Source organism: Marmota flaviventris, chromosome 10 (genome assembly GCF_047511675.1).
Source record: "Marmota flaviventris isolate mMarFla1 chromosome 10, mMarFla1.hap1, whole genome shotgun sequence".
Taxonomy (NCBI): domain Eukaryota; kingdom Metazoa; phylum Chordata; class Mammalia; order Rodentia; family Sciuridae; genus Marmota; species Marmota flaviventris.
Window position 1 is genome coordinate 13,773,916 of NC_092507.1, and position 14,399 is coordinate 13,788,314.

Consider the following 14,399-nt stretch of genomic DNA (forward strand, 5'->3'; position numbering starts at 1 on the left):
CACACACGCCGCGCCGAGACGCCTCCAGGGACCGTCTGCCAAGTGCGCGGCGTAAGAGGCGGAGCCGCGCGGCTCTGGGGACCTGGCGACGGCGCTCTGTCAGCTGACCCAGGCTGGGACCAAACCCAGAAGCCTGGTCCCGCGGCGGATCTCGACCTGGTGAGGTGGCTGGGGGCTGACAGCGGACCCCAAGGCTGGGGGTCGGGACTCTTGGTGCTTTCTGCACGTCTTTCCAGCATCTCACTCCAGCCTCTGCACGGTCCCGGGCTTCTGTCCCCTCCTGTGGCACAAGATCCTGGGGCGAGACACCGGGCCGGCACTGGGTAGCCCTCAGGGCCCCGGTCGCCCCCACCTCGGGGGCGATCACCACGGCTTCTTGGGCTGGCCTGGCCAGTGTTTGGGGTCTGAGTCCTCTTTCACCTGCTGGTCGCGGTCGACGGGCCCCCTGGCTTCCGATGGCTTTGTTTTCCCCCGGGCGGGCCGGGCGAGGGGGGCTCGCGGCGCTGGCCCCAGCGGCCGCCCTGTCATTATCCTTCTAAACAGGCGGCCCGCGCCAGGCTGAGTCACCAGGAGGGAGTTGTGGCCGCCGCTCCGGAGGCTTGGAGTGGGTGGAATCCTCAAGCTAGGACGCTCCACGCCACATTCTGCCCAGGTATGCAGGGAGGGGAGCCCAGATGGGCCCCTCCCACGCCATACTTAGAGCAAGGGTCCACGTGTGTGCTGGGGGAGTGTGGGTTTAGATATGTGAGGACTGGCCAGGGTCTTGTCCATTCAGCTTACTGAAGGCTACTCTGTGCCTGGGACCTGGGTGGGTTGGAGTGGGGTGGGAGTGGGATAGCAAGAGCAGACAAATAGCCATCTCTGGAGGTTACTATCCGAGTGTGTGCCTTGTGCTGAGCACCCTTCTAACGGCTGGCTCTGGGTTATCTCATCCAGCTCTGGCAGGCAGCAGGCAGGTTAGCTCTTGCCCTCCATCCCAGGCCCTCTGAGATCACAACATTGCCCTTCTTTCCTTTTGTTTTCTCTTTTCTCTCTCTTTCTCCTCCTTTATGATTCTCTTTTCCTGCCTCCTGTTTCCTTTCTCTCCCTGTCAACATTTACTGTGCACCTGGTGTCACAGGCTGTGAGAATAGGAAGTACACAACCAGGTTAAGGGAGAAGAGCGCGTGTAAACAGCAGTGGTTGGCTGAGGTCTGTGGGTAAGCCTTCTTCGTGTGTGGCCTATGGCAGGGAAGGAGGCAGCAGGTCCTGTCTGGCTACCTCTTGCTAGGCCTCTTGGATAGGGCAGTTCAGAACTGGCTTATAGTATGTCTTTGCCAGGCCTTCAAGGGTGATAAGGGCCTTATTAGGGAAAGAGAAAGCATGTGAAGATGTCTAACCCTGAAATGACTCTTTGAGGACTTGGAGCAGGAGATAAAGTTAAGAGGGCAGTTCTGGTGTCTTGGGGCCTTGCCCTCAAGGACTTTAGCTTGATCCGGTAAACCAAGGTGGACACTTGCTCTGCTTTGGTGGGAAGTCATCTCTCTGTCTTCCCTTGGGATCCAGGAGAAGGTTTGGGTGGGGCTAGAGATGCTCTCTCCAGCCCAGCCTTTCTCAAAGTGCATCGTGTGCACCGGGATTCTTTAAGAAGCTGAGCAGAGGGTCCTGTGGGAACCCAGAATCCCTGTCCACCCTATTTCTGTCTTAATCTGGTGAAAGGAGGGAGTGAGCAAGAGGCCCCAGGGTGGTCAAGATACTGGACTCTCTTGTTTACATCAGACATTAGCCTGTGTTGGATCAGACATGGACCGAGAGGGTCATGTGCATTTCGTCACCCCAGCCACCCCAAGGATGGAGTGTCATTAGCCCTGTTTTATAGATGGGCTCAGACAGATTAACTCACTTGCCCAAGTCCACTCATCCTCATCTGTAAAATGGGTCAGTGTTCCCTGAAGGTTACTATCTGAGTGTGTGCCTTCTAATGACCATGTGCTGACACGTGATGCACTGCAGGGGCATGCTTAGAATCCACGGGGGAGGACGAGGGAGGCATTCCAGGTGAGGGGCTGGCTGGGGAGCAAAAGGACTGGATTTTAAATGCCTGTGGCATCGCAGAGGTGCAGTTCTTACCTGGACCGAGTGTTAACCATGGTGGCCTTGTGGGTGCCAGTGACAGACATCAGGTATATGCTTCCATCAAGGGTAGCCACCGAGATCCAGGAGGAGGCTTTCTGCCACCCTGAGCCTGGCCCTGGAGATACTGCAATGAGCAGGGCAGACAGTGACCTGGGACGCCCTTGCCCTCAGAGCCAGGGCTTCTGAGCACAGCTAGTCACATTTGGACTGAGAACCTCAGCTTCCTAAGAAAAGGAGCTGACTCGCTTCCTTTTCCTCCCTGACGCTGCCCCATCCCTGCGACCTCAGCATTTCCCTGCATCCAGCCAGGGCATTGCTTTGTGAGGAGCCCGGGGCCCCCCGGCACAAGTGGGAACTGAGGTGGTTGGAGCACACCCCCAGCCTGGGTGAGGAAACTCCCTTTTGGCACAGCGAGAAAAGGGGAAGCCAGGTTTCTCCTCTGCCAGAAGCCAGCAGCACTAGCAGGGACAAGAAGCATCTGAGGCAGTGGGGTGTGGCAGGTCTCTGTCCTGGGCTTGGCTCCGTTGCTTCCTATCTGGGTGGCCTGGCAGATCACAGCCCTCTGCTAGTTTGACCTCAATCAGTGGTCCCTGCTGACCACAGAAAATACTGGACAGGTGCCTAGCACAGAGTCCGGCAGTTAGGATGGTGGTGACTGTCATGGATGAAGGTGGCCCTGGCCAGACCCTGCTTCCTCTCCCCTGTAGGTTATCACTCAGGCATGATGGCTCTACTCTGTCCTGGGAGGGACCTTCTCTACTGGCCCCTATGCCAGCCATGTTCTGGCTTGGGAGGTGGCCGTCGATTCCCATGGGCCACAACAGGAGCTCCTAGGGGGGACTCCTGTGTGTGGATCCCAGCCATCTGACCAATGCATAGGCAGCTGTCCTTCCAATGAGATCATGAACTTAACAGGCCTGGCCTCACAGACCCTCCCAGAATAATTTACAGCAAAAACAGAATCAACCTAAATGTTTATGGGTTATAACAAAAGATCACCCTGGGGACCCAATTCTACATGCTGTTTGTCTGAACGCACTTAAGCAGCACAGCAGCCATTCAAGGCAGGCCCTGTCGCTACCCCACTGCTTAGGAGAGGGCCAAGGCCTGAGAGGCCAAGACTGGCCCACGGTGGAAGTGCTGCCTAGTGAGATGCTGGGAGGTGAATGCACCTGTCCCGACCACAGCCCCTGCACTCCCCCAGTGCATGTTTGAGGTTGTCAGAGCTTGATTTGATCTGTGTCCCCAGAGGCCATTGCATCCTGTGGGGGAGAACTGTGTCTTCCTCCTCTTCTGGCTCAGGGGCTTGGTCAGGGGCAGATGACTGGGCCCAGGCAACGTAGGTCGGGACGACCATGGACAGGAGCTGGACCTTCCACCGCTGAGGCCTCCTCTCTCTCCCTGTAGGACCAACCCTCGCCTGCTCTGCACGCCAGCGCCTTCTCCCACGCAGCCCTCGCAGGCGGGGGCCCCTCTCCCTGCAGCCATGGTCCGGAGGAAACTGGGCCCTGGCAACTTCTCCAGCTGCCCCAATGGATCCAGCCAGTGGATATGGGATGTGTTCGGCGAATGTGCCCAGGACGCCTGGGACGAGGCCAGCGTGGGCCTGGGCTTGATCTCCATTTTCTGCTTTGCAGCATCCACCTTTCCGTGAGTAGTCCCTGGTGGCAGAGTCGGGTGGGGACAGTGGCTGTGCTGGCCTCCAGGCCAGGTGTACCCCCTTCTCTTCCTCCAGCTGCATTCACTGACTTCCAGCCAGCTCTGGAGGGGCTGCCTGGAGTCCCCCAGTAGGTCCAGCCTCATGCTGGGCAATGCCATAGAGACGTAAGAACATTTGCAGCAGTTTATTGAGTGCCTGCTGTGTACCTGGCTCGGTTCCAAGGGCTGGACATGCTTTTACCTCATCTAGTCCTCTTAACAACCCTGTGACAGAGATAGTTACTTTCCCTATTTGACAGATGAGGGAACTGAAACCCAGGGGGGTAAAGGAACTGGCCCTGGGTTGCACAGCTGTGAAGGTGGGGAGCGGGCGGCCTGGAGGCAGCAAGCGGGCTCTCGACCTCGGAGCTTGGACAGTCTGGGGGTGGAGACGGAGCTGTGGTGTGAGCACTGCTGTTTTGGGGGTCCAAGGACACTGTGCCTGACAGCACAGGGGTCAGGAGCGTCCACACTCAGTTCCATCACATCGCTGATGTGAGTCTGGTGTCTTCTCGTCTCTGAAATGGGAACAGGTTGCCACCCTTGGGTTGCTGCGAGGGTGACGTAGGGGAGTGAAAGGTACACTTGGGCCTTCACAGCAGAGGAGAAGGCGCCTCCCCAGGCTGCAGGGGCAGGAGGGGGTTGCAGTCAGAAAGGGCCTGGAGGTCGGCCCTAAGCCAGGAGCTGTCGGATAGGTGAGAACTCGAGTGTGAGGGAGAGTGCGTCAGGGGACAGCAGGTGGAGGAGACAAGGGACAGTGTCACAGCGCTTGGCTGGACAGTGTGGGGAGATCAAGGAGGCCAGCAAAGGAGGTGTCACCCAAGGCTTGCCCTCCAGTGTTAAGAAATGAGCTCATGGTAGAGCGTGTGCCTGGCTCTCGGAGGCCCTGGGTTCCACCCCCAGAAAACAACAACCACCAAAAGGACGCTGCTGTTTATTGTGAGGCCCAAGATCATGGTTTGATCAGGGGCTTCCCGTGGTTTTAGTAGCTTCGTTAAGAGCATTCGCATGTGGTACAGCTGACCCATTTCAACGTATAAGTCAACGATTTAGTGGATCCAGAGTTGGGTAACGGCTGCCACGATTCATCTTAGAACATTTCCTCACCTGAAAAGAAACGCACCCGTCAACAGTCACTTCTCCTTTCCCCAACCCTCTGTCCTGGCGGCCACCCATCTCCTTTCTCTGTCTGTGTAGATTAGCCTGATCTGGACATTTCTTGTTTTTTTGAACAGAATTTTAATTTTTATTTATGAATTGTTTTCTATCGTACATAGTTTTACATGAGGACACTGTTGGCCATCAGAATAAACATCAAGCGATGTTAAACAAACAAACACACAAACAAAAATCTCTTTAGGATCCTCAGTAATTTTTAGGATATGAAGGGATTCAGAGAGAAAGGATTTTGAGAACTGCAGCTTAAATTCATCCCCTTGACTTTGACATTCTAAGTAGATCTACAGTGCAATTCATCAGACACGAAATACTGTCATGTCTGCACTCTGTTGAGCAGCTGGGAATTTATACATAACTGAGAGGAAACAGGAAGCACAGAAGGTTGTCCAGGTGATGAGCTCACGAGACAACTGGGAGGCAGAGTCTTGGTTAGGTGAGCGGGTGTTCGCTGTTGGATAAGTAGGTGGTTAAAATTGGTGGCGTTTCTAAAAGAGTCAACTCGGAATTTTCATATGAACGGCCTCAAAGAACCCCGAGGATAGCTGGGGATGGAGAAAACGAGGCCGTGGGAGACTGCCTGCCCGACACCCGCACGCCACAGTGCTGGATACGCCTGCTCAGTGCCATCGGGGGAGGGACTGTGGTCAGTTTGCCAGGAAGCCCAGGGCACCGAGAACAGGATGGCACGTTTTGTCTAAAATGTGCAAGTGCACACACACAGAGCCACCCACCCACACAATAAAAAACGCTCAGATCTCTATCAAGTACATCAGGCCACTTCCCAGAAGCTCCTGGGGGAAAATTGGGTTTCATAGGTGACCTGTATTTCAGTATTTGATGAAAAATGCAATGTCTGTCTCTTTCCTCTTTTGGCATTCTTGTCACTACAGCGAGAGGAGCCGTGTTTTAAGTGTTTATCAAACTTTCTAGGCCTCTCCTTAAACCCCATGGGGATATAAACCTGGATAATAACTCAATAAGATAAGCATTTTTCAAGGAAATTGTGCTACGGGGAGGGTTGGATAATGAAACCCATGAAACATATGTATATTTTAATATCTAATATTTGCATAAATCTTTTTATTTAATGAAACTAGATAGCAAGATAGCAGCATCTTCATTATATGCCCTGAATTTTGTCCCTTGATTTTGTTGTTTTTTCAGAAAAAAAAAATGAGCCCCTTAATTTATGAAGCTTGGGAATATTTTTAGATTCAGGCACCTCATGCTTCATGTAATTAACGAATTGCTTCTAATCCAGAAATTTCTAATGGTAGCTCTGTTCCCCTGCATACTAGGCCAGTAAAATTTTATTGCCTTTGTCAAGTTTTATGTAAGTATCTTATACAAATACTTGTGTTAAGCATATAAATATCATTCACATAATAATATTTAACAATGTATCTGATCCACGTCATTTGCAAAGCTTGCCACTTTTCTGTGTCCCTTCACTCAGAACCTCATTTTGTTTAGTTTGATACCTTAAAATGATGGTGCTAATATGGCTGTGTTTTTTTATCTTGCTCTTCTGGGGTACACAAACACAAAAATTATCTTATTTCAACAGAAGACCCTGCTAGTAACAAGAAAGCATGAAAACCTTCAAAGAACTCTTTTAAGGATGGAAATTATCCCATAAATTCCTGCGGGCTTAAGGACCCTTCATGATGTCTTTTTTTTTTTTTTTTTAAACATCCTTATGAGAATGAATTTTAATGTTTATTTTTTAGTTATCGGCGGACACAACATCTTTGTTTGTATGTGGTGCTGAGGATCGAACCAGGGCCGCACGCATGCCAGGCGAGCGCGCTACCGCTTGAGCCACATCCCCAGCCCTCATGATGTCTTTTCTGGCAATCCCTCACCCTTGTGTCCCACCCTCTCCCCAGCCCACACTCCAATCCTAATGTTCATTCTCAATTCATGGCATCTAGTAGAAAGAGAATCCTGCTGAGATCTAAACTCTCCATCCATCATGACACAGTCCTTTTATTTTTTTTTAACATTTTTAGTTGTAGCTGGACACAATATCTTTATTTATTTATTTTTAATGTGGTGCTGAGGATCCCACCCTGTACCTCACACATGTGAGGCAAGCGCTCTACCACTGAGCTACAGCCCCAGCCCCAGGACACAGTCCTTTTAAATTGATGTGCTGAGTCACTAATATTAGAGAGAGGAACAAATTGATTTTTAAAAGTCAATAAAATACAACAATACTTAGGATGCAAACGGAGATGTTTGAGCTGGACATTTCATCATTGACTTAAATGGAATCATACAGTGTGTGACTTTTGGCACTAGTTTCTGTCACTCAGTAAGGTCTTCAAGATTCATCCGTGTTGCTGGTGCAGGGGTGCCCGCCTCTTGTCCAGCTGCTTGGGAGGCTGAGGCTGGAGGATCACATGAACCCAGGAATTCAAGGACAGCTCCGGCAACATAGCTGGACCCTGTCTCAGAGGAAGATAGATAGATAGATAGATAGATAGATAGATAGGGGAGAGAGAGAGACAGGGGGAGAGAGAGAGAGAAGAGAAGAGAGAAGCTAGGCTCAGTGACACACACCTGCAATCTCAATTCCAGCAACTTGGGAGACCAAGGCAGGAGGATCAAATTCAAGGCCAGCGTCAGCAAATTAGTGAGGCCCTAAGTGAGATGCTGTCTCAGAATAAAAAATAAAAAGGCCTGTGGTTGTGGCTCAGTGGTAAAGTACTTCTGGGTTCAGCTGAAAGGAGGGAGATAAGAAGAGAGGGAGGGAGGGAAGGAAGGTTAGTCATCCATGTTGTATCATGTATCAGTACTTCAGTCCTTTTTATAGCTGAATAATATTCCATTCTATGTACATACCACATTTTGTTCATGCATTCATCCATGATGAACATTGGAATCATTGCCCTTTTTAGTTACTGTGATTCTTGTTGTATGTGTGTTCATATACAAGTGTTAGTGGAGATTTATGTTTTTACTTCTCTTGAGTAATTTTCCTAGAATTAGAATTACTGAGTCAAATAGTAACTGTTTAATCATTTTGGGGGGGGGGCGGGGTGCAAGGGTGCTACTGTGCTGGGCCACAATAAATAAATAAATATTTATTTATTTATTTTGGTTGCCAGGGATTGAACTTGGGCACTCGACCACTGAGCCACATCCCTAGCCCTATTTTATATTTTTTATTGGATACAGGGTCTCACTGAGTTGCTTAGCACCTCACTAAATTGCTGAGGCTGGCTTTGAACTCACAATCCTCCTGCCTCCGCCCCGCCCTCCCCAAGCCACTGGGATTACAGGCGTGTGCCACCGCGCCGGCTTTTATTATTTATTTTGAGACAGGGTCTGGCTAAGTTGCTGAGGGCCTTGCTAAGTTACTGAGGCTGGCCTGGAACTTGCGATCCTCCTGCCTCAACCTCCTGAGTCACTGGGATCACAGGTGTTTGTCACCGTGGCCAGCCTAACTTTGTTTAAACTTTTGAGGACTTGCTGGACTGTTTTTCCAATGGGCTGGAATGTTTCACATTCCCCCCAGCAGTATTTGGGATCCACTGTCTCCAGATCCTCCTCAGAACCCGGCACTGTGTGGTTTTATCACAGCCGTCCTCGTGCATGTGCCGTGGTATTTGATGATGTCTACTTTATGTTTTTTTGGTTTTTTTTTTCCTTTTGGTGTCATATCTAATCCAAGTACCAAAGACTGGGCCTTTTATTCTAAGAGGTTTCCAGATGTGACCTACGTTTGGTTGTTTGATCTGTTTGTGTTACAGTTCATATATGGTGTGAGGTAGGGGCTCATCTTCATTCTTACACCTGTGGATTTCCAGTTGTCCCAGCATTGTGTGTTGAACAGACTGTCCCTTCCCTGTTGAATCACCCCAGTGCCCTGTTGGAGGCTTCCATTCTGCTGAGTCACCTGCTCCCAGGTGCCATGTGACCCGCGGCATGGGAAGCCGGAAGGACGCATTCTTACCTCTGCAGAGCATCTAGGGAAGTAGGATGGGAGAGCCTGGAGCTTGGGGGCCAGGAAGCTCAGTGAGCAGTGTGGGGGGGGATAGGGGCCACAGGAGGAACCCTGCACGGGGCTGGGTGACTGATGGAGGCTGGGGAGGCCACCTGTCCCCCAGAGAACTTGCCCAGCAGTATCTGGGGAGCTCCTGGGGCTTCCGCTTCCTGCCTGGGCCTGGCTGATTAACCAGTGAGGGGGTTGGAGGTTGTGGAGGCAGCCCCAAGTGACAGCGGAAGGGCAGCCACCTCCTAGTTATTCCTAGGACTCTGGGTCCCCTGGGTGGACAAAGTCACTCTCCTGCAGTTTATGAGACAACCAAGTCAGAGCATCTTAGGAGGCGCCTGAGGGCCAGGGGGTAAGCCTTCATCCAGGGCCTTCTCCCTCCTGGGCCTCTGCTGGCAGCTGCCCCTGAGTCCAGGAGGGATGGGGCTGTTGGGTAAGAGGGAGGAGAAGGGGCCTGCAGGGCTCCTGAGGAGGAAGCCCAGGGAGGAGCTATTTCTGAGATGTGAAAGACGAAGAGGCGTCCCGTCCAGTCCCGTCCCTTCCCCGAGGGGGCCTGCAGGCCATCCTGAGGTGAAGGGAAGGCAGCCCTGAGTCGGGGTGGGGTCCTCCAGGGCCTTGCAGGGAGGTGCCAGAGGAGGTGGTCCTTACTGAGGAGCAGAACACTGGACAGCTGCTTTTGGCAAGACTGGGGTTTTAGAAAAATCCCCGAGAGGAAGGGTGGCTTTGAGGGGAACCGACTTGGCGAGTTGGGGGCAGTGGGGGCTGTAAGAGACGTGGGGGTGGCAAGGGCCAGGCCCAGGCCCAGGCCCGGCTTTCTTGGTCTGGGCTTGGGCAGCGGGTGGATGAGAGGCCGTTTAGTTTCTCTCTTTCCTTTTCTTTTTGGTGCTGAGGATGGAACCCAGGGCCTCGCACAGGCCCCATCATGGAGCCGCCCGAGCCCCCTCTTCTCTTCTTTGCTGGTCCTTCCTTTTTTCCTCTTTGCAGATGATTCAAAAGAAGCTTGAGGTCTTGAGGGTGCAGCTCGGTGACGGTCTTGCCCAGCACGTGGGAGGCCCCAGGTCCCTCCCCAGCACTGGGGGGGGGGGGTAGGGGAAGTTTGAGCAGCAAATGGCTTGGGTCGGGGTGGGAATCCAAGCCGTGTGACATGACCTCCGCGGTCCCCGGGACAAGGACCATGATAGACCTGACTTCATGGGGGCTGTGGGGACTGGAGGCGCTAATACGCACAAAGGGCTCTGAGCCCTGTGACCCTCTGTGGCAGCACTGGCTCACGCTGGGATTTGGGCTCATATTACCACCCGATCACAGTTCCAGAGAAAGGGTCCCAACACCAGTGACCTTTGGGAAAACATCCAGGGAAGCAAAAGCCTGGGACATTTGTTCCAGAGTGGCAGGATCCCTGCCTGCGCTCCTCGCTGGCCCTCTGAGGACAGTCAGGCTGTGGTCTGGCCTGTCATATCAAGTGCTCCAGGGTCCTGGGCCTGGCCACCAATGCCATCTTGCTTCCAACCCCCCTGTCCTGATCCAAAAAACAGAGCATCCAGGGAACCTATGAAGTTGTCCTTAGGGCCTGACACAAACTTTAGAACCCTACGTTCCCAGGGACCCCAGGGTCCCGTGGAGGGGATCCTGAGAAGTGCTGGGTCTCTCCAGAAGATGCGCAGCCCTAGGGCTCTCAGGCCAGAAGAGGGTGCCCCGTAGAAATCCTCTGAAGGGCAGAGAAAGGAAGGAAGGATGGGCTCCTGGGCGGCCTCCTGGCCATTGCTGCCTCTGCCTCCCTGTACCACGGTCAGTCACCTCTTCTGGGGAAGGTTCCCTCACTGGCCCTCTAAGGCGGCTCCACAGCCCCCAGCCTCTGAGCTGTGTCCCCTCCTCTTCCATAGCCAGTACATCAAGGCCTGCAAGACCGGCAACATGGACCAGGCCCTGTCCCTGTGGTTCCTCCTCGGCTGGATTGGCGGAGATTCCTGCAACCTCATCGGCTCCTTTCTGGCTGACCAGCTGCCCCTGCAGGTGGGCAGGTCCCTGGGCAGGTGGGGCAGCTAAGGACAGCCCTGGCAGAGAGGCCTTGGGAGCAGCTAGCAGAAGAGGTCCAGGCTTCAGAATCCTGACCCCACACCTAGACAGAGCCTTCTGCCTGCCGTGCTGTGTGATAGTGGGCAAGTCACTGCCCTCTCTGGGCCTCAGTTTCCCCATCTGCAGTATGAGTTTACCAAACCCAGGGCTCTTCGTGTTTTCTGGATGTGGGGCCCTTGAGGAAATGAAGTCTCTGGGAACCCCAGATGTCATCATGACCTGTGGCCAGGTAGAACTGGGAATCACAGGAAGACAGTGTCTTCCCAAGAGGGACCATAAAGCCTCGACTGCTCTCATGGCTAAACCAAGGCATCACGTGACCCCCGAGTTCTGTTTTGTCCTGGTAGCGCCAGCCGTGGATCCTTGGCACCTGCCGGGGCTGGATGTTTAGAGGGTCCCGCGGCCGGCCTGCTCTCTCCTGCCAGGGTAGGTGACTCCTTTCCAGGTGAGGAAACAGGCTCAGGGAGGTGAAGTGACGCAGTCAGGTCCCCCAGCTGGGCTGCAGCAGTCTCCTGGGACCGCAGCCAGCGCCAGGGCCCTGCCCCTTGTCTTGCAGACCTACACAGCTATCTATTACGTCCTGGCCGACCTGATGATGCTGACGCTGTACTTCCACTACAAGTTCAAGAAGCGGCCCTCTCTCTGTGAGTAGCGGCTGCTCTGGTCAGGAGCTCTGCTGGCAGCCCGGGGGGCCCGGGGTGGGGGAGGAAGCAGGGTTCCCACTGCAGGCTGATAAAACTGACCGACCGCACACAGGCCTTATCTAGAAGCCTGGACCTCAATTAAACAAGATGGAAGGTCAGGGCGCGAACACATCCGGCCCAGACCACAGGGAGGGTCACTTCACTGAATTCTCATTCAGCAAACATGGCCTCGCTCCTCTGTGCCTGGCTGGCCCCAGCCTTGGAGCTGGGAATTGAGGACGTGTCACACGGGCTGCCTCTGCCCAGCAGGACTCAGAAGGCACTATAGACAGGTCACTACGGAGACAGTGGAGGCGCCTAGGAGGGCACTGAGACTCACTGGCCTCTCTGCTTGTGCTAACTGCCCCCCCCCCCCCGCCCCCTGCTACCGTCATTTCACCTTGAGGAAGGTACTGTCATTCTACCTAATCTACAGATGAAGAATTAAAACTCAAAAAGGCAGGTTAGCTGGTAGTGGTGGCACGTGCCTGTGATCCCAGCAACTCAAGAGGCTGAGGCAGGGCTGGGGTTGTGGCTCAGGAGTAGAGCACTTGCCTAGCAAGGGAGGCCCTGGGTTTGGGTTTGACCCTCAGCACCACATAAAAACAAATAAAATAAAGGTCAAATTCTTAAAAAAAAAAAAAAAAAAAGAGGCTGAGGCAGGAGGATCACAAGTTCAAGGCCAGCCTTTCCAACTTAGCAAAGCCCTAAGCAAATTAATGAGACTGTGTCTCAAAATAAAAAATAAGAAAGGCTGGGGATATAGCTCAATGGTATTAAGAAAAATAAAAATAAAAACCCTCAAAGAGGTTAGGTCACTTGTCCAAGGCCACCCAGTACCTAAAAGCTTAGGGGCGAGGCTGGGACTCTATCCCAGTCTGTCTACTGCCACTCAGATCCCTAACCTTGGCTTTTCTCTTCTGCCTCATGACCAGTATCTGCGCCCATCAATTCTGTGCTCCTGTTCATCTTGGGGACCGTGTGTACCATGCCACTACTGAGGGGCACCAGCCCTGTGGCTGCCCAGAGGGAGGTCTTCCGGGGGAGGACACTCCTGTCTGTGGAGCCAGGCAATAAGGTGAGGTGGGGTTAGTGGTGGTACAGTGGGTGGGCTCCCCGCTGCATGGTCACGTGGGGTGGGGGAATCACCCTCTGGGAGGGATCTCTCTGCACCTGCAGCTCCCACTAGCCACTGAGCAGTCTCTTCTGCCCCCACCCAGCCCTTCACGAAACAGGAGATCATTGGCTTTGTTATCGGCTCCATCTCCAGCGTGCTGTACCTGCTGTCCAGGCTGCCCCAGATCCGCACCAACGTGAGCCCCGAGTAGGGGTGGGCGGGTGCCAGGGAACGGAGCAGCTCTCCTGGGTTAAGAAGGAGCCTGGTGCAGGAATTTTTATTCAGATGGTCTGGGACCAGCCTCACTGTTGGCTTGGGCGAGTCACGTCCACTCTCTGCCTCAGTTTCTGCCTCTGGAAAATGGGCATGTGAGGGCCGCCATGGAGGGCTGCATGAGACCCATGTGTGTCCCAGGGCAATTGGAGGTCACACGAGAGGGAGGAGCTAGGCTTGGAGGCTGAGGGGAGAAGGTGAGGGCAGTGGTGAGGAGGCTGGCGGGCCCCAGGAGTCCGGGCAGGGCTGGAGAGTGAGGACCCGGGGCCGCCAGTCACGGGTAGGGTCTGGGTCAAGTGGTTGGAGCGAGGATGAGGTGTCTGGCCCTGGATATGGCTGGTCTGTATGCCAGGCACATGTTGGGTGCTGGGCACACGGTGAAAAACCCGCTCAGAGTGTCGTAATACAGGGCAGACCGACACGTGGACAGTTACGGTCTAGAGTGACAAGAGCCGTCTTTGATGTCTCTAACCCCAGCCCTCTTGGCCCCCAGTTCCTACGGAAGTCAACCCAGGGCATTTCCTACTCGCTGTTCGCGCTGGTGATGCTGGGGAACACGCTGTATGGACTGAGTGTGCTGCTCAAAAACCCCGAGGTCGGCCAGAGCGAGGGCAGCTACCTGCTGCACCACCTGCCCTGGCTCGTGGGCAGCCTGGGCGTGCTGCTGCTTGACACTGTCATATCCTTCTAGGTGTCCAGGGCTGGGGAGCAGCGGGGGGCGAGCTTCAGCACCTGTCTACCCATCTACCTAGCCATTCATCCCACCATTTACCCACCTACCTGGGCAACCTGGCACCCACCCACCCACCCACCCACCCATCTGCCCATCCATCCACCCACCTACCCATCAACCACCCACCTACCATCAACCTACCCATCCACCCATCCCTCCCTCCCTCCCTCCTCGTATTAATCCATTCTAGAGTTTATACCTCCTGTCTGCCAGGCACCAGATTCATTAGTGAGCAAGAACAGAATGGCCCTTGCCTGGTGACCCTTAGAGCTCAGTGGAGAGCCAGGCAGGACACACAGGATCGTCAGTTAGTTACTTCCTTGCAGTGATACCAAGAGCTGCAGAGAAAGATGGCAAGAGTGCTCTCCTCAGGACTGCCCTGGCATTTGAGCTGGCCTGAGGGAGGAGACGTCGGTCAGGCAGAGGTGTGGAAGGAGAGTTCCAGGCACAGCTGTGCAAAGGGCCTGAGGAATAGAAAAGAGGGCTCCATCCAGGCCAGGGGAATACAAGCTGGAACATGGAGCC

General features: G+C 53.8%; 1 protein-coding gene across 4 annotated transcripts; it reads left to right on the forward strand.

The window, feature by feature from the left end:
* The first annotated feature begins 41 nt into the window (after positions 1-41).
* Slc66a1 (solute carrier family 66 member 1) lies at positions 42-13,908 on the forward strand. 4 transcript variants are annotated; one of them, XM_027951862.2, is made up of 8 exons: positions 48-159; positions 544-652; positions 3,523-3,765; positions 10,876-11,005; positions 11,625-11,712; positions 12,687-12,829; positions 12,972-13,064; positions 13,635-13,908. In XM_027951862.2, exons 3-8 carry the CDS (start codon positions 3,602-3,604, stop codon positions 13,830-13,832), a joined length of 816 nt encoding a protein of 271 aa, XP_027807663.2. In that variant the 5' UTR covers positions 48-159; positions 544-652; positions 3,523-3,601; the 3' UTR covers positions 13,833-13,908. The 4 variants fall into 4 exon arrangements, with proteins under 4 accessions (XP_027807665.1, XP_027807663.2, XP_027807664.2 ...); XM_027951864.2 differs by having other exon boundaries at positions 42-652; positions 13,619-13,908; XM_027951863.3 differs by having other exon boundaries at positions 48-652.
* The last annotated feature ends 491 nt before the right edge of the window (positions 13,909-14,399 follow it).

Bases quoted from the DNA above. Each gene is read 5' to 3' on its own strand.
- Slc66a1 (XM_027951863.3), top strand. From the start codon at position 3,602: ATGGTCCGGAGGAAACTGGGCCCTGGCAACTTCTCCAGCTGCCCCAAT. The intron at 3,766-10,875 runs GTGAGTAGTCCC...CCTCTTCCATAG, and splicing joins TTTGCAGCATCCACCTTTCC to CCAGTACATCAAGGCCTGCA. The intron at 13,065-13,634 runs GTGAGCCCCGAG...CTTGGCCCCCAG, and splicing joins TGCCCCAGATCCGCACCAAC to TTCCTACGGAAGTCAACCCA.